The 24,892-nt window shown below is 36.9% G+C and overlaps 2 protein-coding genes and 1 pseudogene across 6 annotated transcripts in view; 1 reads left to right on the top strand and 2 right to left on the bottom strand.

The window, feature by feature from the left end:
* Window positions 1-92: 92 nt before the first annotated feature.
* LOC139966145 (aminopeptidase N-like) lies at window positions 93-18,113 on the bottom strand. Of its 2 annotated transcripts, none has more exons than XM_071968874.1 (18): window positions 17,949-18,113; window positions 15,464-16,246; window positions 14,635-14,917; window positions 13,369-13,489; window positions 12,377-12,531; window positions 11,636-11,749; window positions 11,086-11,220; window positions 9,990-10,121; window positions 8,913-9,076; window positions 8,185-8,282; window positions 7,038-7,174; window positions 6,096-6,299; window positions 5,415-5,494; window positions 4,722-4,829; window positions 3,836-4,003; window positions 3,147-3,287; window positions 814-895; window positions 93-325 (listed from the first exon to the last, which is right to left on the bottom strand). In XM_071968874.1, the coding sequence occupies exons 2-18, from the start codon at window positions 16,216-16,218 to the stop codon at window positions 176-178; spliced, it is 3,027 nt and encodes a 1,008-aa protein (XP_071824975.1). In that variant the 5' UTR covers window positions 16,219-16,246; window positions 17,949-18,113; the 3' UTR covers window positions 93-175. The 2 variants fall into 2 exon arrangements, with proteins under 2 accessions (XP_071824975.1, XP_071824976.1); XM_071968875.1 differs by having other exon boundaries at window positions 15,464-16,242; window positions 17,949-18,099.
* On the top strand, window positions 2,505-2,716 carry LOC139967138 (U2 spliceosomal RNA; annotated as a pseudogene).
* Window positions 18,114-18,841: 728 nt separating the features above from the next.
* Window positions 18,842-24,892, bottom strand: part of LOC139966144 (aminopeptidase N-like) — a 51,078-nt gene continuing 45,027 nt past the window's right edge. For all 4 annotated transcript variants that reach the window (XM_071968869.1, XM_071968870.1, XM_071968872.1 and 1 more), the window contains exons 12-18: window positions 24,627-24,830; window positions 23,908-23,987; window positions 22,841-22,951; window positions 21,538-21,705; window positions 21,018-21,158; window positions 20,655-20,736; window positions 18,842-20,129 (exon numbers count right to left, since the gene is read on the bottom strand). In XM_071968869.1, coding sequence (XP_071824970.1) covers window positions 19,974-20,129; window positions 20,655-20,736; window positions 21,018-21,158; window positions 21,538-21,705; window positions 22,841-22,951; window positions 23,908-23,987; window positions 24,627-24,830 — 942 coding nt within the window. In that variant the 3' untranslated portion in view covers window positions 18,842-19,973. The remainder of the gene's footprint in view (window positions 20,130-20,654; window positions 20,737-21,017; window positions 21,159-21,537; window positions 21,706-22,840; window positions 22,952-23,907; window positions 23,988-24,626; window positions 24,831-24,892) is intronic.

Here is a 24,892-nt window from a genome sequence, read left to right as displayed (position 1 = left end):
AATTAGTTCTCATCGTTTAATAATCTTCAAATCACATCCAATTAATTATTAATAAGATTCAAGACAGATTCAAAATTAATCTTGAAATTCAATTTGAAAACAGAAATAAGCGATAGAGATTTTATACTCATTTCAAATGTTGATAATCATATAGTAAAATTGTAAATTCAAATCTTTAAATGCACTCGTTATTATCTATAAAAGACTGAGATACAATATCGGCATAGTTCTCCATCCAAGCGATATTTGTTTTCGTCTGGTCAATCGCCTGTTGGTAAGTTCTCGCGGCAGACCCGAAATCCCGACCCTCTCCGAACTTTTCAAGCTGCAAATTTAATCAAATATAACGGTTTCGTTACTCCAGTGAAATTTGGCGAAGTGACCATTATCGCAGTATCAAAAAGTGTAGAGGAGGGTTAAACAACTGTCGGCATTATATTTAAGAAATATAATGTACAAAGATAGTGGATTATTTAATCATACCATAACCGTACCAGGAAACAGTTAATTAAACATGGAACGTCAGGTTTCGAATAAAAATATTTTGCACTGGACGGTTCATTACCCGCTAATAAAGAGTTTACCACAAAACTGAGAGGGCATTTCCTCATACGTGAATATTTCATGACTCGATGAAAACCATAAAAAGTTACAAGTCAGCGCAAAATATAGCTTTACACGAAACCAAATTTAACCACGCGAGAAACCTTAAACAATATACCACGAATATGGTGTAAAGTATGAGTACCATATAAGAAAGAAAAAATAAATAAATACAGAGCACATGAAAGAAATTGTCAAAACTGATCTCACCTCTTCAAGATCAAAGTTAGTATTGAAATGGGCGGTAAGATCTCGAATGATGTAATCGAATGTAAAACTTGAACCCCCAAAGCTGCAGAAAATTAGAAATATGTATATGAATCAATATCAATAAGAATATTGTATAGATCAAAATCAATATCAATCACAATCAACATCAAACGACAATATATATGAAGGAAAGTGAAGATCCATCACTCTGAAAGGAATTGTTTACTTAAGGGCGGAGCAAGGATTTATAAAGGAGGGGTGTGTGGCCCTGGGGTCCTTGAAGCGGAGTCCCATGTAAGGAGGTCTGGTGCCCCTTCCAACCACTCCCTCCCTCCCCTAGAAAAATACAATTTAGATAATAAATTGTGCTTTCTGAGGCATATTTAGACTATATCGGTAGGTCGATAATTAGGTCTAAACACAAGGTTCTTTTAATATACTGTAACTATTTTTATATTTCTGTGTAAGGTTGAGACGGGGTGGGGTGTGGCTACCCCTACACTCTCTGGATCATTTACTCTGTTCTGTAATTTTCATAAAGGTAATTCGAACCTCAGTACGATCTTTAAAATATATATGTATATATATGTAATTGAGATTATTGTCCCAAAATGGTTCGATACCACCCGATTCACACCATAGTATCATAAAATAATATTGTATCATAATATATTATAAAACATCCGTGCACAATAATATTGTTGCATATAGTATTACATGATACATGGCTATATTATGATAACAATTATATGGTTATATTTATTTCATATTGCAATACAATATTACTATATACTAGCATGTTTGAATCGGCTGCCGGTACAATCAAGCAACGTTACATGTTGCATCACTTTACAGTCCTTAAAATGTATTGTGTATATATATAGTATCATAACAAAACAACCTAGATTGAAATAAACATTCCTCACTTTATGGGAAGAACTGATATTCAGACCCTCTTGAGAGTTAAAAGCTCAGTATCTCTAATAAATAAATATTCTTGCAAAAACTCGAAGTATTTGTAGCACGTTAAAATTGACGACTCTTAAGTTTCCCGCAATAAACATGTTTCATATACCCACCCGTAAATAAGAATAATGGCGCATATGTGAGGGGGTGTGCAATAAGAGTCACATGAGGGCAATTAATTTCATTCTGCAGACTACGGGACACTCGTAAAATGCAAACCGTGTCCCGTCTTTCTATATATACGGTCGAAACCGTAGCGTCAATCGGACGCATGCGCGGGCAGATGTATTGAACTCAGTTTCTCCTATAACTGTACATAATACCATACTTTAAGGCTACGTCTTTGACGCAATCGATTGGCCTATAGCACGTAAATGTCCATCTCTCTAACTCTAAAAAAATGTCTGTAGCAGAGAGCTGTTCCAAAGACACATTTAACAAATACCCTTTTACAATGCTAGTTTATCTATAACTGTACTGAGTCCAGCGAAATTATTTTCACTACATAGTCAACATTGTTTATCAAGTAAGTACAAGTCATTTGCTCGCGCATGCGTACGATTAAATGTTGTGGACGAGAACCGTTACTTTGTTGGTAAACAAAGGTGATGCATACATTAAACTATATTATACGCTTGATCTGTAATACAAATGGAGGAGATATTTTTTTGCAACGAGTACATCGACATAAGGGTCTTATTATTTATAACATATTAGTTCAAACTAAGGCTTCTCGGCCTTTTGGCTAAGATCATGTGTAGTATCTGTTCCCTTAGGGAATGGTGATACACACCTGACGATGATCACACAGTCACAGTCCCGATGCAAGGGGACTGGGGCTGAGAGCGGATCAGTCGTTTGGTAGTTTGGTTTTCGTGCCCAGGTTCTTTCCTGGGTGACTTTTTCTTAAAAAGTATTAGTTCAAACAAGACCGCCTATACATGAATACAGTTTGGCGTTGTATATAATTGGCATGCACAATTCGGCCTTAATTATACTTGGTATACAATTGTGTATATAGGGACGAAATCAGAGACAAATCAAATAAATTATTTATGCGATTTCATGGGTTGGCATTGGAACACTATGTGTGTATGGATTAATGTGGGTGCGTTAGTGTGTGAATGTGGAATATGGAGGCGACGTTTTGCAAGAGAGAGTGCTCCCCTATCGGTCCGTCACTCACTATAGCGATATTTATAACATAGCTGCAGGTTGCAACCAATGTTCAATTGCAGAAATATCTTCAGTATGATAAACGGACAAAACTTTAATAGAGAAAGGTATACGTGAAGTCTCATAGATATTGAAAAGAAAAAAAAAATAAGAAAAATAGGAAATACAAATTTACGTAAGATCGTATTTACTTTTCAAAGATATAATCCCATTCACTACGGAGGAAGTCCCAGGCCAATGCGCGTCCCACGTAATTCCGAGCAGTATAACGTAGAACGTAAGCAGCGTCTTGTGTACGTACAACGTTACTATCCTTTATATAGCCCAAGAATCTTGAAAACAAAAGAAACAAAGTTTGGTCATATCTGTTCACAACGTGAACGTTTCCCGGCGATGAGAAAGTCAGACTGGGTAAGGTTTTCTGGTAGCGTGGGAGTTACGTTTGCTTTGACTTTGTAAAAGGAGAAATAGGCCTATTATGATAACACCCAGTTGGAACAATTCTTTCTATACTGCATGTCATTTCCCGCTTTCAAAGCACTCGTAGTGTCAGTATGAGCAGTATGAATATCATGTTGCTATCAGATAAAGGGTTTGGGACTGTTTGTACTGTCACTCCGAGTGCTTTGAAGCATGTTGTGGGAGGACAGTTTAGAGAGGCATTAGAAATTGTCCCAACTGGCTGCATACATGATGAACTTTTAATTGGACATCTGGCTCAAGACAGCGACATGTTTAGTTAAGATTTTGTACCAATAAGTGAATTTGAATAAAATATACAGTGATGGGGAAGTTATATATATATATATATATATATATATATATATATATATATATATATATATATGTATATATATATATTTTAATTCCGGCGGCTTACCTACTAAGGATCCATGGTTCCGTACTGCATGAGAGGGCGTACAACCACTTTGATTTTTCTGAAGGATCGGTAGATTCTTGGTATTTCTTTAAGCCAAATTCCCATTCCAATGCACTGCCCACTCTTATGCCGTTACAATACACCGACGTTCGCAGGTTTGGTGAAACCCTTTGGAAAAAAAGAAAAGAAAAGTGTAACTGAGGGTTATTAATCAACCGAATCAGTTCGTGCCATATTACCCTGACAGGGTAATATTGCTTTGACCAAACTTATTTTGTCGTAGCACATGCAACTCCAAAAGACTTCCAAAGATTTAGCACCTGGCACTTCATTGGAGACATAGGTGGCGGAAGAGGGATCAATCCCGATCGGGGGGGGGGGGGGGGGAGGGTGCACAAACGTTCAAGGGCAGATTTTGATCCGAGAGAAAGACCAACAAAAAAAATCACATGCAAATGCCACGACAAAATGGAACCATCTGTGCCACCACGTGTACCACAAATAACTGTATTTTAATATTTTTGTGAAACTTTCCAATTACCATTCTTCAACAAAAGGGGCTTACAAACACTTTCTTATTATATTTCTAATTTCTAATATATTGCTAATTTCTAATATATTGCTAATTTCTAATATATTGCTAATTTCTAATTATATTTTGCTTACATTTTAAGAAATTGTTTTTTTTTTTTTGTAGGAGGCACGTGTTCCCCTAACCTACAACCCCGCCCCATTTACGTCGCCTCTGTTTGGAAGTCTCTGGCCTCAGATGTATTTTTTTGGTTTATGCTTGTTTGTCCATTTCTAAAGAAGCGAGGGTTTGGGGCGGAGGGTGGCCGTGGCGAGGAGGTCTACATGTTAAAGATAAAGAGAAAAGGATTTTTACTTGTCTGTGTCGTCCATAATATATTCATTGAGTTCACGAGAGGCATTAGCCAAACATCCACCGTGACCATAGTAACAAGCTGTATCAATGGCGTTGATTCTGTTATACCTGCAAACAAATTAACCGATGAAATTGTTAATTATGAAACATATAGGTGCATTTGAAAGCAGCTTTCTGACCCTGAACATAAAGTTTTATGCTACAAAATGATTTTGAAAGAAAGATTACGATTGGTCAAACCAAGACAAACTGATTTGTTTTTCATCAAATACCGGTAACTGTTGATAACGTTGCTTTAGTTCCCCGGCCTTTTGTTTCAGTTTCTACTCTTTATGTCATATGCTGTATAAACCTTGTAGCTGTGACTAAAATTACGTCACACCAGTGAGGACGCATGCAATGACGTCATGTAACACTAATGGAATCATTGTAGACATTACAAAACGGAAGTTATGCCAAGATATTATAAATGAATTGGATGTCCAAGCCCAAAAACGACGATTAGGAGATTCACGTGTTCTGAAAGAAATAAGCATATCCGTCCTTGCTAAATGAGACAAAAATTCATTACACAGTCTCCATGCTACATAAAGCATCACTTTCCACACTTTTTTCACACCCCGGGCCCTCTACCCTCGCCCTCCTCCACCCCCTCCCCCTACCAATGATTCCCCGAATTACGGTTTCACTTACTGCTCGAGAATGTTGTCCATAGGATCATCTTCAAAGCCAACTGCTTTGTAAAGGCTGTCGATTTGACATAACATGTATTTCTATATAGGAGTAAGAAAGAGAGAGGTGGGGAGAGAGGTTGAGAGAGAAATCATCTCTATACAAGAGTAAAATAAGCATCGAGATGCCTGTACGGTGAATTGAGGACGCATCTATATATGCAAATCTAAAGATTTCTATAGGCCAAATATGAAACTAAACCGCTTGTTAATGTGGTATAAGTGCTGCACATTGGAATTTTAGTGCGACACACGGATAATCACATTCAAGGTGAGCATATTTTATGATAAGCTTTTTACTGAAAATTGTACCTAAATTATCGATCTTTCTTAAAAAAGAAAGAAATAAAGAAATGATAACAATTTGACCCCCGTCTATATCTTTTCAGCACATGAATGTTTCTGATAAAGGGTACCGTATACTTTTTATGTTTTTTAATTTCTCTTCATGTTTGGAATACAACTTCACTATTCAAGACATCACATGTGCTCAGCTCTTTATTATAAGTTTCAGTCGAAAGTTAACAAAATTAAACACATATTTGAGCTGTGTTGATATAAAAAATTATTAAAATTAGTATTTATTAAAATGCATTGGTTTTGTTATTGTATGGCTATAACAGAACAATCTTGATAATTGTACCTCTAAGTTTCCGTAGCCTGAATACCGACTGAACATATTTCGGATGTATGTGAAGCTAGTCAACGCCGCCTCCCATGGAATATAATCTAGCTCGTCCTTGAGGTACTTGGTCAAGTCTAGAGCCGTATCGTAGGAGATGGTCCCTCGTCTGGCTAAAGTAAACGCATCATCTATGAGAGCAGCTCGATTCTCCGCGGGTATCATCTGTGAGAAAATGTTACTTGCACTTAATTCTTTGATCGCTATTATGACATAAATCAATCACGTGATCCGAAATACCACGACAACCTCCGAGTGAATGTTCAAAAGTTGGAAACAGTTTTGTAATCTCATCTTGTGTTCTCTTAAAATTTAAACGTTATAAAAAAGACTTCCCTCCCGGCCCCTCTCTTAACAATCCTCCCCCATTTCATGGTGTCACATTACACCCTCCCCCTTCCCACGCCCTCTCTTATCATAACAATAATGACGAGTAAAAAAATACTTTTCGGAATGTTATATCAAACGTATTCCCATATATCTAAGGAAGATGAAATCGGATCATCTTTAATGCCTAATTGTTGAAATATGTTCGTAGTGAAAGTAAAAACCAACCCCCCCCCCACCTCCCCTCCACTCCCAGTACTGTTTCTATCAGATTTTCTTTGATAATCGGTTACAATCTGTACAGCATACCTGTATACCATATTTCAATTAACTAATATGTTGAACTGTGTAACAAGGATGGTAATTAGCCTAATTGGCCTTTTTATAACTTGATTAATTTGCGCAGTATAAACTTCACACTATGTACTCGCGAAATATATGCACACACGATGATAAATTTTAACAAAGGAATATATATATATATATATATATATATATATATATATGTATATATATATATATATATATATATATATATATATATATATATATATATATATATATATTTATATTTACACTTTTATCCATGCTTAATTGATCGGCTAATCTTTGCCAGTTTTCAGCGTCATAGTTGACTCGGTAATATCCTAATTGTTTGGTGTTAATGATATACCAATCGGTTGACACAGCGCTCGCTTCAAGAGGAAACGTCACTAAAATGAAGAAAAAACATACATACATAAATACATACACACATACATACAGTGACACTGATATATAAGAAGACGACGAACAAACATGTTTGATGTACAGATAAAGATAGAGTAAGAAACATGTATATTTTCAAGCTCGTAACTATATTTGGCCAACATTTTACCTCTTTAAATTTCTAAAATGTTTCAAATATAATCCTGGGCTCTGATCCCACATATTTCTTAGCCATGCATCGAGGCATGTTAACTTATGCAAATCAATCACTCAATAAAACGGATGGGCTGAGAGGGGGAGAGGGGGAATGGAGAGGGGTGGGGAGGGGAGAGAGAGGGAATGGCGACAGCGTAATATTTGTATAAATTTGAAACATGGGTGACAATTATTTGATTTTTTAGCATATTTACGAGGGGGTAATACTGAAATCGCTATGTACTTCTTTGCCCAGGAGTCTCGAGCAGACAATTGATGTACTCCTTGGGCAGAAATGATTGTACTATACGAACAAGCAATAAGAAACTGTACAATCTGTCACAATGCACAGCCCGCGATTTCTATGTTTATTTTATTTTTATACGGTATAGATATGGTGGTTAAGGGTGGGTGAAAGGTAAATAACAACAAATGTTCAATTGCAATTACAATTCCAACTAAATGTATGCCATTTTGTATAAATATTAGTACAATTTCGATACCTCTTGCTTTAATTACGGGTAATGCATTTTTTTCACCATCAGTGATAAAAACAAAGTCAACACTTTTGATTATAATCATCGGTTCGTGTCACTTAGCATTTACTTGGCAATTAGAACATTGTGGTATGTCGCCATTCGGACGCAACACGCGATAGTAAATAATTCCTTTTTCTTTATCACAAATAAGGCTTGAGTCAGTAAAAAAGTAAATAAACTGCAGTAGGCTTTGTAGAAATTTAGAAATAGGTCAAGGTATAGGGGGTGGGGGTTGGGGTGGGGGATATGCTTGAAGGTGAAATCAAATCATGTTTACTTACACATTTCACCCTCTGTTCCGTTCATCCAATCATATGACGGATTCGTGAATTCCCGCTCTGTTTTATGCGTGTGAGTTAGCTGGACATACCATAAGTATCTATCTCAGACAAAGAATAGAAATAAAATAAAATAAAAAAATGAAAAGCAACAGGAAATGTTGCTTTGCTTACTACTTGTACTTGGTTTCCTTTTATAGAAATATTGACGGTTATTATTTCAAAAAAGAACTATGGACAATACAATATTAAAAGTTTAGAAAACTAAGAAAGTTACGAACACATATATAGAACTTTTAAGAAAATGTTACATTCTGCTTTCGTCTCTTATAGACTTGTTTCCCAGTGCTGAGCAACCGTTTGCATGCATATTGGTTAGTTACAGCTATAGATATTTATCTTATTTAAATATGATTATAATATAATATATATAGCTATTATAGATTTGAAGTAAGACAGTGTTCTGGATCATTGTGAACGTAGACAGTAACTTTTACAAAAACGAATGAAAATGTTTTACCCTTTAAACATTAATTTGTCAAACTTAGTTTATACTCCACAACCAAGAACACCATATTTGTTCTGTATTGGACTAAATGTTAAACGACTCTATGACATTGAAATTGGTAAATATTTGGTCCCCCATAAATCTCTCAGTTGCATAAAGGATATCCATTTTTTTTTAATTGATACTATATAGTTATTAATAATGGGTCGTGTACATAACTTACCCAAGGTCTCCATATTTGTCATCGACAGGACTGTTTGGATCTATCAGGAAATGTTCTTGCCTAGCCTCCAACATGTTATTACTACGGGTCATATGGACCAGAGGGTACCCCATCTGAAGTGTCCACGTGTCCATTATCTTCTTGACGTCGTATTTATCTTGGACCTATAGCAGCAACATGTCAGATTTAATGTTAGAGTGGATATAAGAAAGATGAGCTCGAAAATCGAACACGTTGCAATAATTAACCAATCTCTTATGTATAAAACCAAATATATTACCATATAGTGGACATGCAGGTATAGTATTACATGTAGGTTTAGTAGTCCCGTGCAGGTAGGTAGTCAATGCAGGTTTAGTAGTCTCCCGTTCAGGTATACGGTAATCCAAGCAGGTATAGAAGTATATGCAGATATAGTAGTCCATTCAGCTATATATGGAGGAATATTTTATTCCGTGCAGGTGTAGTAGCCAATGCAGGTTTAGAAGTCCCGTGCAGGTATACGGTAGTCTAATCAGGTATATAAGTCCATGCAGGTATGGTAGTCCATGTATGTATGGAGGAATATATTATTCCGTGCAGGTGTAGTAGTCCAAGAAAGTATGGTAGTCAATGCAGGTAGGCCTATAGTACATGCAGGCCTCATAGTTCATGTAGGTATTGTAGTCCATGTAGGTATAATATGCCATGAAGGTATAATATTCCAGGATGTAGAATAATCCATGCAGGCAAAGTCTTCCATGCAGGCATATTATTCCAATGCAAGTATGTATGGAAGCCCATATAAGTATATATCTTGTATAGGTGCAGCTATACAAAGTAGTACAAATGTGTGGAGGACATGTAAGGTATTGAACGTTATCAAACGGTGTTCTCCTGTTTATTAGAAGTTAAAAGATCTTAGTCATTAATCAATGTAGCCTTAAAGGATCATTCCAGAGTTTTAACAAATTTTAAAGTTGAATACATTGAAAGCCATTATACATACATTACTAGTATATTCATGTGCTATATATTAATCAACTTGAGCTCCTCTCATCTTTCTTTATTTGAATTTAGCGGTATCAACTGATTTACCTGGTTAAGAGAATCCCAAAGCTTGTCAGAATTTGCATTGCCTTCAGAGTAATGCGTAAGATAACGGAACAGTCCATCTCGGAATACTTTTTCAGTTAGTATACCATTCAGCATCCTCAGAATAGAGCCGCCCTTAAACAAAGTAAAATATATATATATATATATAATAAATATAATAATATATAAAAATATAATAAGTTTATTCTTGTCTGCGTTGACAGCTTATCGATGCATTTACTATAGAATATGCTGCAAATAATTTACCAAATTGCGCTTCTTTATACTAACATTAAGTCCCCTTTTGGGGGGTATAAAATGTACAACATTTATTTCCATGCATGTAAATATATATTCTGGGGGAAAAATAATTGTTGAGAACATTCTCGGAAGTAGAACATATTGTTGTGTACATATGATTTGAAATAAGCCAGTGAGTGGATGGGAGACAGAGAATGAATGTTGGTTAAGAATTTTAAACACAATTATCATTATAAAGAGAAATATATATGCTCGACTTAGTTCCACTTGCGCGGGTAAGTACAGCTACTATACGTGTACTTATATACTTCAGTGTTCAATGTAACGTACGTCTCTTCGTACAGTATAGGAACTTGTGAAACAAATTAAACTTAAAAATAAATCTAATCAATAGATACGACAGTTGATGGATTAGATACAACAACCGATGCTTTAGTCAGGCCTATAACCAGGCTGGGAAACGGGGTCTCCCACACACACCCGCCCGTGCAGAGTAAGGTGCCCCCATGTTTGCACAATGTGTACACAAAGTTCACAAGTCACACGGCTCAAATATTTTGCTCCTGCTAATGGCCCCGCCAACTAAAAATTGTTGCCTCTATATGTTTGGCTTTAGTGGAGAGGGCGTTGTGTAGGTACACGGTCAATGATTTCCACCCAGGATAGGCTCCTTATTAGTCCTCGTCGTCAAGTATTCCTCAACTCTATACCCTGGAGGAACTTTGATACTCTAAGCGTTACAGATCGTGCCAGACATATCTTTTCTTCTTTGTTACATGGAATAGTACACGTTCTAATAGTAAACATATGATTTTAGGCATATAATTATGAATATTACCTTAGAATATGAAATTCTGTCGAATATTTCATTAATTTCTTCTGGCGAACCTACGGGTACCCTGACAGGATGTGATGAACCCAAGGCGTCCAAAGTGAAAACACTTTGGACGTCAATGACCACGAACTGTTCCATCTGACGAGGGCAAACATTTCAAGAAAAGCATGAGTTCTCTTATACATTTGGCTTTACCTTTTCTAAAGTATCTACGTTACTGTGAGAGAACCCTCCCCCAAAAAATTATATATATATAAATAAATAAATAAAAAACAACAAACTACAAACTACAACAAAAACAACACCCAAAACAAACAAAAAACAATAAGAACCATAAAAACCAAAACAAAACAAAACAAAAAACAAAACAAACAAAAAAACAAAAACCAAAAAACGAAAAACATGGTTTTGTTTGTTTGTTTCAAGACCACTTGAAGTATTTTAAGTATACTAATTCATACTTATCTACAGTATTCTATTTTGACGTATTTGCAGTATAGAGTTAATCATATCTACCATTTTGAAGCATTTGTTGTATACGAGTAATACATACCATTTTCCAATCTGGCTCTGTAAAATCCACTCCGAGATACTCTACGTATGAAGCGAACCCTTCGTTCAACCAGAGGTCATCCCACCATTCAGGGGTGACCAGGTTTCCAAACCACTGAAAGACCAAAGAAATATATTATATGTTCATATATATATATATATATATATATATATATATATATATATATATATATATATATATATTATGCTCATTTTAAAGCAGGCCTACTTAAGAAGAAATTAAAAACAGAGTTAAACGGGAATGTAAAGCTGTTAAAGAATATTTCCCGATGATGTTACAGACATCCGCTACTTTTCAAGTGCTTGAGTCACATAGAGATTAAAATCAGATTGGAATGTGAAAGATCCATTCTTGACAAATATTGCAAAAAAGTGTTTTGCTCACACCAGTGTTGACTTTGTATAATTATTACAGTAGATCCCAAATTGGTCAATAAGACAGAACTGTTAATCTGTGATGTGTCTATTCCTTTCAAAATATGCGAGAAATTCAAATAATTGTCCACCTATATATATGCAAACCCGTCAGACCTTCGAGATTAATTTCACGCTGCATTTATAGGCATTACATAATTCCATATTACTTTGGAAAACGCTTGGGAGAATCTAAACTCCCAGAAAGGCAGTTTTGAGCAGTTTAGTATAATTTAGCACTCTGTAATATGGAGGCGATCCTGGTGGCGTTTGAATGACCTTTGACATCTTTGAATGCATTACGTACCTGATGGGCCAATTCATGAGAGACCACTACAGCAACGCGCTGCTTGTTGGCGGCTGAATTCTCTTCCGGGTTGTATAGCAAAGCTGTCTCTCGATAAATAATCAATCCCCAATTCTCCATAGCTCCAGCAGAAAAGTCAGGGACAGCCACCATGTCTAAAAATAGTAGTGTTGTTAACCCTTTAGTAATGTATCGTTTTAATGTTAAAGCATATTCGAAGTAAATCTTCGTATAATAGACGATGGCTATACACTAGTATTATATAGACTACATCTGAGAGCTTACATTGTTAACCGATTAGAAAAGTTGCATAATCAGTTAAATGTATGCATACATTGGGAAATATATCTACGTGACCTCGTTTTAAAAGGATGAATTTTAGGCTCAAGTTTAATTTTGATATGTCATAGACCAAGGAAAATTAGTGCTAGTAAGATCTCTGTAGCTAAGCATGGTTTTCAGTGTATTCACCTTTAAAATATGCTAATCTCTGGATTGCTCCTTTAAAGCCGAATTGCAGACGAAGCTGGCTGCTCAGGGCAGGCCTAATTTGTATTATAAGTTCTTATAACTCAACCAAAACATGTTCTGTTAGCTTCACATAAAAACAGCCATTTGTTAGGGGGGGGGGGTGGGGTGGTTGGGGGAACGGAGGGGAGAGCTGGTCTTTCAAATGTGCGCGTACACATTCGCTTTCTAAGTGTTCCGTGTGAGGCTTTTTGTGATTACTGGCTGAATTTGTTGTTGAATGTGATGACAACGTTGTTGGCGGTTGTAAGTAAATGTAATATTGTGCAACCATTAGTCTAATACACACATACGTCATAAAGTTGAATATAAGTAGAACTCAAGAGTTACTTGTTGCATTCATTACAAGTTACCAGTGTACCAACAGGTGAACGAGATGAGGAGAATGAGGAGAAGGAGGAGAAGGAAGAGAAGGAGAACGAAGGGAAGAAGAAGGAGGAAGAGGAGGAAAAGGAGATATTTACCTTGTTTCTCGAGTGGAAATTCTGTCTGAAAGTAGTCCTCGAAATAAGTCAAAATCCTATCACCTTGATCTAGAGCATAATCTGTCGTGTTGATAGCTTCTGGTCGAGACCACACTCGAAACTAAAGAAAGTAAATGTAACGGCGCTTGATTGTGGTTTATATAGAACGCAAGATCGTTCACTGGGGGTTACCTTATAAGCAAACTCACCCAAGATGGAGTCTGGGTACGAAAACCAAATGACACCATGGTCTGACATCCAGGTATGTCCATGTTGTTAAAGATAATACTCAAACTTCAAAAAAGTGATGTAAACAACCGTCGGTGAGGTTAAGAACAGGAGAATACTTACTATGAGACGGAGGGTATAGCAATGTAATAGATATTCCGAAAGTAATTAAACGGTGGTGGTTGCATTTCCAGCTTATGTCTGGAAGTGTACAGGCGCGGCACTGGTGGCTATAAGCTTTGCATGGTATATAATATATCTATAATATAATATCATATCATATAATATCATATCATATCATATATCTTACTATGAGAGGGAGGGTATAGCAATGTAATAGATATTCCGAAAGTAATTAAACGGTGGTGGTTGCATTTCCAGCTTATGTCTAGAAGTGTACAGGCGCGGCACTGGTGGCTATAAGCTTTGCATGGTATATAATATATACTATCAACTGTCAACTATTCAAATGCATCATCATTAGTGCGTGAGATATACAGATTCTAGTAATTGTGGCTTCGAAGGTACATTTCAGCAATCGATTAATTAATGCCCGCTTTACGAAACAACGTCCTTGGCAGACAGCCAGGGTACCCGTTTTGTTATGGAACGCAAATGGGGCATTAATTCGGCAAGAACTCAGCATTGGGGTGTGTACACTTTTATACACGATACAGACCGTATCCACGTATGGCTAGTTACTATCGTTACTACAACAGGCAAAAGGCATCATATGAAACATGTACGGTATAGTATTCGGTATCTCTTCCAATCGATAATGGATCACGGTAACCATAGTAACCGAGCTATGGGATAATCTTTATGAAACGATATATAGTACCCTTAAGTTCCTATAATGAAAACATTTCCGGTGATCATCTCCTTGCTTTCAAAGTTTAAGATTACGAATTCTAAGAGATTGGTCAGTAGGTTGTATGGAGCAATCTTTTCACATCTATAAGATATCGTTACCATAGTAAGCGAACTATAGGATATTCTTCATAAATGAAAAGGACATAGTATCCTTAAATTCCTTACTCTGACACCATTAACTGTGAATCTCTCCTTGTATGCAAAGTTTGAGACAATGAATGCTAAGAGATAGGTGGGCATTTTGGGAGTTGTCTTAAACGTTGTTTTCATCCAGCCTTCACCGGCTTCTTCGTGGGTTTCCGTTCGGAGCTCGATACCATTGGATAACGCTGTCATGTTCTGCATATGTATGATGCTAGTGTCGAAATAGGATCGGAAACCAGGCTCATCCCAGCATGGAAGTCCACGCCGTGCGTCTGTGGGCTGCATTTGTGACGTAGCGAGCCACCTGCAATTATGTAATAATTATGAGCATATCCGCATTAAAATTATGAACCAAGTGCGCGTTTGTGCAAATAATAATAGATAATCGTCATCGTAATCCTAGTCGTCGTCTTCGTCGTCATCGTCATCGTCATAATCATAATCACAATCACAATCACAATCACAACCACAATCACAACCACAATCACAATCACAATCACAATCACAATTATAATCATAATCATAATCATGATATTAATATTAATATCATTAATGGTAATTATGCATCAAAGAGAATATTCAAGTAATAAGTCCTTGTTGATGCTTTAGTTTCAGTGCAATTTGGAGCAATCTTTCATACGAATCATTCTTTATCATATATGTTTACCATATAAGGCAGCCATGACTTAACATCTGCTCGTGGATGATGTGCATGGGGGAAATAGTTTGTGCAAATTAAAGTTCCTGTACCTGGCACAAGTTTATACTGGTGTTGTGTAATGTAGCCTGCGGAACTATAGAGAAAAACAAAATAAAAACAACAACAAGAAACGCTCGAAGCTCAACTTACACCGTTTCACCGTCTTCGTTGATGTAGGAGCTGCGATAGAAACCGGACAAACCGTCTGAGAGCTCACCGACGTACTTGATTGTGACCCGGTAATCGGTTCCTTTCAGCAGCTTCTCCTTGCAATTGATGATCAGAAACTCATACTTTTCATCTTCTTCGTAATTGTCATAGATGTCGACGTTGCTTCCCACCGTTTTCTTGACGGTTATTGCTTTAACTTCGATATCCTTCATATGCATGACAATTTGGTCGATACCGTCTTCTTGTATGACGATATCGATAGCCACATTACCGTAGAACTTAAACCGCATACCGTCAGGACATTCGTTATACAGACACGGCTGTAATTCCAGTTTGTAGGATCGTGGGTACATAATATCGGGATTTAATCGTCCGTCCCAAATTCCATCGTCAGATGGGCTAAGCGTTGACCGCATTGTCGTTGCTTTCGATGTTCCACTCGATGACGGCTCTTGTGGATGTGTAGGCGTCGGGCTTTTCGGTTCTTCGGTTTCTACCGGTTTTGGTTCCGTGGTCGGCATAGTCGGGCGAATAGTTCCTCCAATGGGCTCGGACGAAGGACACGTCCTCTCGGGTACAAAATATGCAATTAAACCGACACCGACAATCAAACCGATAGCTGCAATACCGCAAAAGAGAAGAGTACCCGTGGTACAGTAGATTCCATCATCAGAATCTTTACTGGTGTCAGAAGAACTAGAGCCCTCTATCTCAAACTTTGATTTCCCGGCCATTGTTATAACCCTTGCTCAAGGGTCCTGTCTGTAGAAAGAAAAATATTTCAAAGGCTATTCCTGTGACAGACAATTGAAACTTATCTGAAAGAGAAATATATTCCATACCCATTAGTAGAAAAATACATGTTATTATCTTGTCTCTAACTCGAGATATGGTTGATTGATTGTAACCTATTAAGAGGGCTAAGTCGTCTAAAGGAGGGGTCTAATGGGGGGGGGGGTGGCGGGGGAGGGTACCACCCCTTTGAGAAATGTTGGTAAAATGGAGGTTGCTTACATGCAAAGTGGTGTTATATTTTGCAAGTTTTGAAAAAAAATTGAAGGATGCTTGAAAGAGCATTTTTTATTTTCAGCTTTATTTTACTATTTTAGTCTTCTTGTTGATTTATCCTGGATATATGCTACAGTTGGATTGTTTGTTTAGCTGGCAGTGTTCCCTGTACTCAGAATTGGATTTTAACATGCAATTTTTTTTGTAGAAATATTATTTTTCTCTGCGGATAAACGACTGTTAATTGTTACAAAAAAAACACAAACACATATACAGTTCAATTGTCATGCATGGCACTCTGTTGATAGATGCATGAAATTTGATCAATTTATTTATCTTACCCATGCAAACATTTATGACGATGTGTTGTAAACTTAATATGTAGAAAATGTCCGTCAATTTGGTTAAGCAATCAACTTTAGCCACCGGAAATACCCCTCTCAATTTCATTCTCTAAAATATGCATCCAGATATAGTGGCAACGAATGTTCTACCTTCGCATATATAGCGCTGTCTATCACTTTGTACACTAATAATTGACCTAAAAAGTTAGCCGAAGATACGCAACTCACCGATGTCAGACAAAAAAAAAACCTTTTCGGGGTTTCTGAGATTTTTTTTATAGTGCTAATCGGGGCCAGGAGAGGGAGAGGGAGAATGTAGGGACCACATTGCCGCCATTTCCGCATTCTCACGCAAAATGATGAGGGCAAATTTCCTACAATTCGGAACTTTATGTATCCGGAATATACTTGCAATTTTTTTGTGAATTAAGTCAATTCGTAACATAGTTTGCAGTTGGATTAGTACGGTCACCTTATAAATACCCGTTCAATGGTAACTTAATAACATTATAATCAGTGGCGGAGCTAGGGGTAGTGGTCGGGGGGCGAGAATGGTCTGTGGGGGCGAGAATGGTCTGTGGGGGCGCTTTCGACACTAAATTAAAACTTTTTAACTTTTTTGTGTGCGTAGATGTATCTTCAGCTTATAATAGGAACCATTTATAACTGAGTCACGTATATATATATTACTTAACGCTTATCGTCTTGATATTTTTAAGCTACCCCTACCTCGAATTCTCTGTACCTCTACTCTCAGCCAACATGAAGTTATGTTGTATTTTTTGCATGCATGGGAAAGATTAACAATCGCCAGTATTGTCGATTTAGCGTTGTCAAAAAGAATCTTTTTTCTTTTCTTCTAAAGGACACATTCTTTGAGATTTTAACCTTCCATAATATTTCCATACATAGAGATGGATTACAATAGACAGTAACAATATGTATCGATCAAGAATCGTCCTTTTAGGGACTATCAAGAATGTTTCAAGATGAGTGGCATCTATATTGAAATTTGATAATAATTATTATTATTATGGGGGAATACTGCATGGAGACCTTTAAAACTTTGTAATTTGGCCCATTTTTGCAAATATGATATGAAAATTACTTACGGATGTCTTTGATAGTGAAAAACAAAAATGACTCCGGGTATAAGAAATAATCCAGTTGTTTCGTAAGAGGACGAAATTTGTCAAATGAGCGCAGTAGGATATTTGTACCAGACTGCTCAGTAGGTGCAGTATGAGGATCGACTTTGATAAGCCTTTTTGACCTTTATGCCTCTATTATTTTCTATTTATGGTGTGTGTATATGCTAATTAATTCACATCCCCCCAGTTTACAAAGTTATACCAAGCATTTACTTTATTGTCAGTACACCAGGGACAAGAAAGATTGTATGGTAAATATGGTTTGTACTCGAGCTGATGTTGACTCTGCATTGGTTGTCGAAGGGAGTCGACTTTATGACGGAGGTGGTAAAAATTGATAGTATGAACGATAAGATGTACAAGTTGTGTATTGCATCATAAAGTGAATAGGACTGCATTTATACCTGGTGACGGACCTGCTCCTTGATCAGACAGATTTCTCGCTGTTTTATTTTTATTTTTATACATTTTGGAGAAATGAAAGCAATTGTTATCTTGTAATTTTGTAAAAATGCAACATTCATTGGCAATTCCAAAATTGCAACTCAAATTTTTGTTCCAAAATATACTAAAAAATTAAAATTACGAAGATAGGGCAATGTTTTAGGGGGTGGATGAATGTGTGTGGGGGTTGTGATTGGGGTGGGGTGGGGGGGTGGGGTGGGGTTAGCGTATGGCAAATGGCAATTGTTATATCGAATGGAGTGGATCATAGTTTTAATGTCACGGCGGACTCGCTGAGCTGTAACCTATTCGTAGATCATTTTGAAGAAACAAATTGATACAATGGAAATAAAACCATTACCCCCTCGGCGCCTCCACCCCACCCCCATTGGACAAAAAAAGAAGAAACATTGTTTATCATTTGCATTTATTATTGAATCAATCTTTGAGTGTAACATGTCGTGGTCAGACGCTAATGCTATATGTTCCCTAAGCTCATCTTGCGAATGACCTTTCTGAGATACATATATCCTATATCATTGCTTTTGATTGAAAAGTGAGCGGCGTACCAATCTCCACACATCTTAGACTTAAATGCGTTTTACATTATTTCTTTCCATATCTCATCAGTTTAAAAAAAAAAAGATAACTTTTACCCTTACACAGAATAACTGTGTTGGTTTTGAGCAGAACTCGGATCAGCAACATAGAAAAACATGCGATTATATTTGCACTGTGTCTATCAATAAAAACAGACAATTTATGATAACATTTGACCTTGAAGTAAACATATGTTACATGCAATTCTATAGTCATCAGATTATCAAACGTACGAAGAATTAAAGAGAATTAAAGAGAGAGAAAGAGAAAGAAAGAATGATTAATCGGTGATATTACAAATTGATTAATTATACCGTATAATGATCTTTAATATATTCCTACGAAACTGGATAGAACATCATCGGACAATTTGGATTTCTTGTTAAAGTATTTCATTGTAGAATATGTATAATAATAAAAAAGAATCATCAAAGTATACTTATATAAAACAATTATTTATGGTAAGACGAATGTTAAACCCAAAGAAGAAGATGGCTTGTAGTCTGTGATGACACTGTTATATTTCTGTAAAATTACCTTGTATAGATAAAGAAGTTAGGACTATACTGATATGCCTTTTTACTGTAACTATAAATCAAAAGGTAACGTACTAAAAAGAGGATGGGAAAAAACACACGAGGGTTTCGTGTACATATCAAAAAAAAAGTTATTCTTCAGCTTATTCTTGAAATTGATACTTTTATACTGATTCTTTAGATAGAAAATCCTCCTAAAACTGTATTAATTAGAATCGCAACCTGGAATTTTACTTTCCTATGTCTAGTTTTCTTGCCAGCTTCTTGGGTGGTGTGAGAGGCGGGTCAAGAGGTGGTTATAAGGGGGTGATACTGAGTTGATGTTAATTGGTAAATAATTATGTCATTTACATAGTGACATGGATTTCAAGAATGATTGGCCAGTATATACACAACAATAGTACTTTTAGCAACCCAGGTCCGCGACACTCGCAGCCAGCGTCTCTGCGACTGTTACTGCGTTTCGTTCCATCCAGGCGATGTTAGATTTAGTTTGATCAATAGCCTGCTCGTACGCTCTAACAGCAGAACCGAAGTTTCGTCCTTCACCAAATTTCATGAGCTGTTTAAAAAACACAAACGAAGACATGCATATTTTAGTCAGAATGTTATAGTTAATGTTTAACGTCTGGAAGGAACGCAGAAAGTTTGGGGGAATCGAAGGGGGGGGGGGGGGTTAGAAATTGAAACGAGGTAAGTATTACCTATGGCTTAATGTAGCCTTTAACAATATCCAAAATACCTTATATACCCCACCCCACAACCTACCCCACAATCCACTTGATAATCACGTACACTCCCAAACGAAACCTAATCCAGATGTGTTTAGAATGAACTGCTATGTTAAAAAAAAATCAGCTTCATAACTTAATGGTGTTAGGCAAAAGTTCGCAAGGGTTCAACTCAATGTTGAATCCTTTAAGCTCTGACACGGTTTAAGGTAGCTAGCTAGTCGGGTTTCTTCTTGCAAACACGTTTTGTTTAAGCATCCTCTGGATTTTTGGAACACAGAAATAGTACAGAAATAATAGGCAGTTCGCCCTGTATTAATTTATGTTATAATGCTTAACAGACTTTCTTTCCTTACCTCTTCCAGATCAAATTCGGTATTGAATTGTTCCGTGACGTCAGTTATGATGTTAGAAAATGAAAAACTTGAGTCCCCGTAACTATTTGAAAACAAACACAAAGAAATTGAGAAGGTGATTTCGTTGATAAAAGTTGTTACTGTTACACAACAGAATCGGCATACGTGTCAATTTAAATATTGCATTCGCGCAATGCGCCTCATTATGAGTAGCAATATGCATTATCATTTATATATACCGAATCAAAACGTGTAAAATGACAACAACAACAACAACAGACAAAAAAGATGCAGTTATTAGTCAGCTTTTATATCCAAATTTCATTAATATGCTCAGGATTTGATAAGAAGAGAACAACTTACAAATCGAAGATAGTATCCCATTCACTCCTAAGGAAGTCCCAGGCTAGAGCACGGCCCACGTAGTTACGAGCAACGTAACGGATTACGTAAGAGGCATCTTGTTTACGCACAACAGTCTCATCCAACATGTAGTTGAGATACCTGTATAGTTTAGTGAAAATAAAATAAATCCATCCATCAAGAGAAGCATCGAGGACCAGTTTAGGCCCCCGTTTTGCATAAGTTCTTCATTTCTCCCTTTACGAAAATACAAATTCACTATATTTAACTCCCCTTTTCTTCTAGGTCCCTAATGGACCCGAACTACCCGGGTGATGTCTCCAATGTTGCATCAAGCATTTGAGACACGTGAAGGACTGTGACAGTCCCTCCCCTTGCCCCCCCCCGCCCCCTGCTCAAAGAAACACATTTTTTTATCCCGTGGATAATAACCTCTCCTCTTGTGTCATGCACATGACCCTTGTAACATTGGATTACTTATCTCTGTCACATGGCAACAATTTGAAGAAAACAAGTTCACCTGCTTAGAATCCATGGTTCACTACTGCAAGAAAGAGCAAACAACCATTTGGACTTCTCAGCCGAGTCAGTTGAATTAATATACTTCTCCAGGCCAAATTCCCACTCTTCCGCACCGCCCTCGCGTATACCGTAGCAGTAAACTTGTGTACGAAGATTTGGCGAAACCCTGGCAACAAAGAACATTGCAATGCGGATAAAACATAAAAATGGTCATTTCGTCTCAAAAAAAGAAAGCTCCAACACCTAACAGCTGAATGTCGCTTATAAGAAGATGCTGCTTAATAAAAAAAATACTGCCATTTCATACATGCCTGCCACAGAAAAGAGCCTGTTACTTTTTAGAGCTACTCTCAAGCTGAAATAATATCAGATCATGATAATCAAGATTATCTATACCACTACCATTTCCTTCGTTCTGGAGGGGTGGGGGGGTGGTTTTTAAAATGTTTTTAGTGGAAGAAATGCAGCATGTACATAAACAAATAAATCTTGAATGAACTCGAATGACCTCGAAAAGTGATAATGATTCAGTTGAAGGAAAGCGAGACTCATATTGCTTTTAATAATGTGCTTTGATTTCAGTTAGCTCGACCATGCAGGAAGATATATATTATATAGCTCCCTCGCACGACATCTGACAATAGGTGATACTGTATTGGGAATTAATGAAATGTAATGACAATATGATACTGACTTCCCGAATTCGTATAGAGTTAATTACAATGTGTTTTACTTCAGAATGTCAGATTCGGAAGGAATAAGCAGTTATTTCAAGTATGTGTCTACTCTCTACGTGACGGAGAAATCTATAAAGATGGGAAAACACACATGTGTGTTTGATAACATTGGATTGTAGGTGCGTTTCTAATACTAGTTGTACTGATGAATCGCGCCGGTAATTGGGCCGCATTGTTTTAAAGCTTTATTGCCTTACGCTATACTGTATATGTAGTCTATGGACCGTTCTTCGTTTAGATTACTGAGTTTGAACGTGTGCACAAAATTGGCATATCCATAGATTAATCGCCTTCGAGGATGGAATCATTTATACCTTACGTCCAGAATATCATATGAAAATTAGACTATAGACCTTTCCATATAGGCTATGGGAACCTTTGTTTTCTGCTTTGAAAGGAAACAGATTCTTGTAGTCGTATTAAACCTTATAACTGCGTGTTGTAAACCCAAGAAGCAATTCGACTAGAACAATTTCGCGCCATTGTGTATTTGCGTAACAGACCGTCTGCGTTACTTCCCAAACCGCAAACCGACTGCTTTAAACTTGATCGTTTGTTAGTTACTTTTCATTGATGTCATCAGACATATATTCATTGTACTCTCTGGTAGCGTTTGCGAGACAGTCCTCGTTTCCATAGTAACAGGCTGTATCTACGGCGTTGATTCTGTTATACCTGTGATAATAGAAATAGAAATATTCATTATAAATCAAAGGAGCACGTTTGGTCGTGTCTTCACAACTGAGAGAAGAAGGTTCTTTTAGAGACTCGCCGTCCTTTTCAGATACACCGTATTTGCGTGTGTGGATAGCTCATAAACATTTAACCAAGATCACGTGATACTTCACTTGACGTAAATCCACCAACATAAATGCTATGCTACCAATCTCGATGTAACGGGACAGGAGTTTAGAGTGGATCGGGTTGAATTGGATGCTGTATTAATTTTTTTAAATCCTAAATTTTATTTGTAATTTTTTATTTATTTTTTGAGCCAAGGCTCTATATTTTGGTTGCATTTTCTTAAAACGTATTAAGAGCCATATCATTGTATAATAATGCTATGTATTGCATTAAATGTTTCAGGGAATACGCTTTATATAGAAAAGGCACCCAAGAGCCTTGGCACAAAAACCAAAGCACTTTCTCTTATAGGCCTACCTGACTGAAGTGATGTGGTGCAAATAAAAACAAACTGAAACTAAGCTGAAACTGAAACTTGACCCCCTCTCAATACCAGTTACCTTAATAATACAACGGGACTGTAACCAGTGTAATCGTTATCAAACAGAGGGGAATAAACTATCAGTTCAGATATGAGAAACTGTTACTCTTCCAACTGGGACTGACATTATGGCTTCAATAGTAAAGTAGAAACATATGCACAACAACATCAACATCAACAAAGACAGCAATTGTCTTTAATTTCGATTAAGAGATGAGTGTTATATAAGTCAAATGAACACTTTAACATAAGCTTGAAAAATAAAAACTCATGCCGCAATGTAAAAGTCCATGATAATGACAAACTGGTAGAACTAATGTTATATTTGCATACATGTACATGTATATGATGTATTACATAGAAAACGACTGTTCCATTTCCCGCAACGAGGAAAAAAATTACTCACTGATCTAAATGGGCATCATTTGGGTCATCCTCAAAGCCTACTGCAGTATAAAGGGTATTGATCTGGCATAACATATATTTCTGTTGGAAGAATTATTAAGAGAATACTATTAATACGTATATCAGATATAGATGAAATAACTCACAATTTAAAGATGGGGTAATTTACGGACGTTTTAGAGACATCTGTGACAAATTTCTCGTTCTCAATAAACAAACAAACATGCAGTATAGAAAAAAAAAAAAATTGGCTCCCCTTTGTCGCTTCTCCGATTATGAAATGAGGTCAACTTTAATTCTGCTAGAAAACTCTTAAATTCAGCATTGGATGTTTTATTTCCTATTACTCACTGAAATAATTATGGTTCTTCTTTTGTATTTGTGTCAACAAAGGTACGCATGGAGTTGTAGCGCGAGTACCATCAGCGTGGATGAGGGTACAAGTAGAATTACCCTAGCAGGTACGAATACGAGTCCCAGCACGAGTAAAGTACTTCAATTTTACACAACACATATTCTTATATCACCAAGCTTCACACCGATCCCGTGAAAATAGCATATCTCGGCGAGTTCTGGCTACCAGTTATGGTCAGTGAAGTTGCTAGAATATGACGAGTAGGCCTACAAAAAGACGCACTACAAGTCAAGTGTAGATTCAACATTGATATACACTGCGGCCAATATACAACTGCAGGAATGCAACATCGTTACTGTATTTACCTCCAAGTCACCGAAGCCAGCGTTTCGGCTAAACATGTCCCGGATGTAAGCGAAGACGGTTAGAGTGGCCTCCCATGGAATGAAATCGAGTTCATTCTTCAGGTACTTGGTCATGTCTAAGGCTATGTCATAGGTCAATTGTCCTCCTCTGGCCAGGTTAAATGCGTCATCAATGAGCGCCGCGCGGTTTTCTGGTGGCATTTTCTATAAAATGTAATTGTTACGGTACATGAAAGTTAACAAAATGCGGAAAATCATGTAGATAT

Source organism: Apostichopus japonicus, chromosome 4 (genome assembly GCF_037975245.1).
Source record: "Apostichopus japonicus isolate 1M-3 chromosome 4, ASM3797524v1, whole genome shotgun sequence".
Taxonomy (NCBI): domain Eukaryota; kingdom Metazoa; phylum Echinodermata; class Holothuroidea; order Aspidochirotida; family Stichopodidae; genus Apostichopus; species Apostichopus japonicus.
This window is presented reverse-complemented; position numbering and strand designations above follow the sequence as displayed.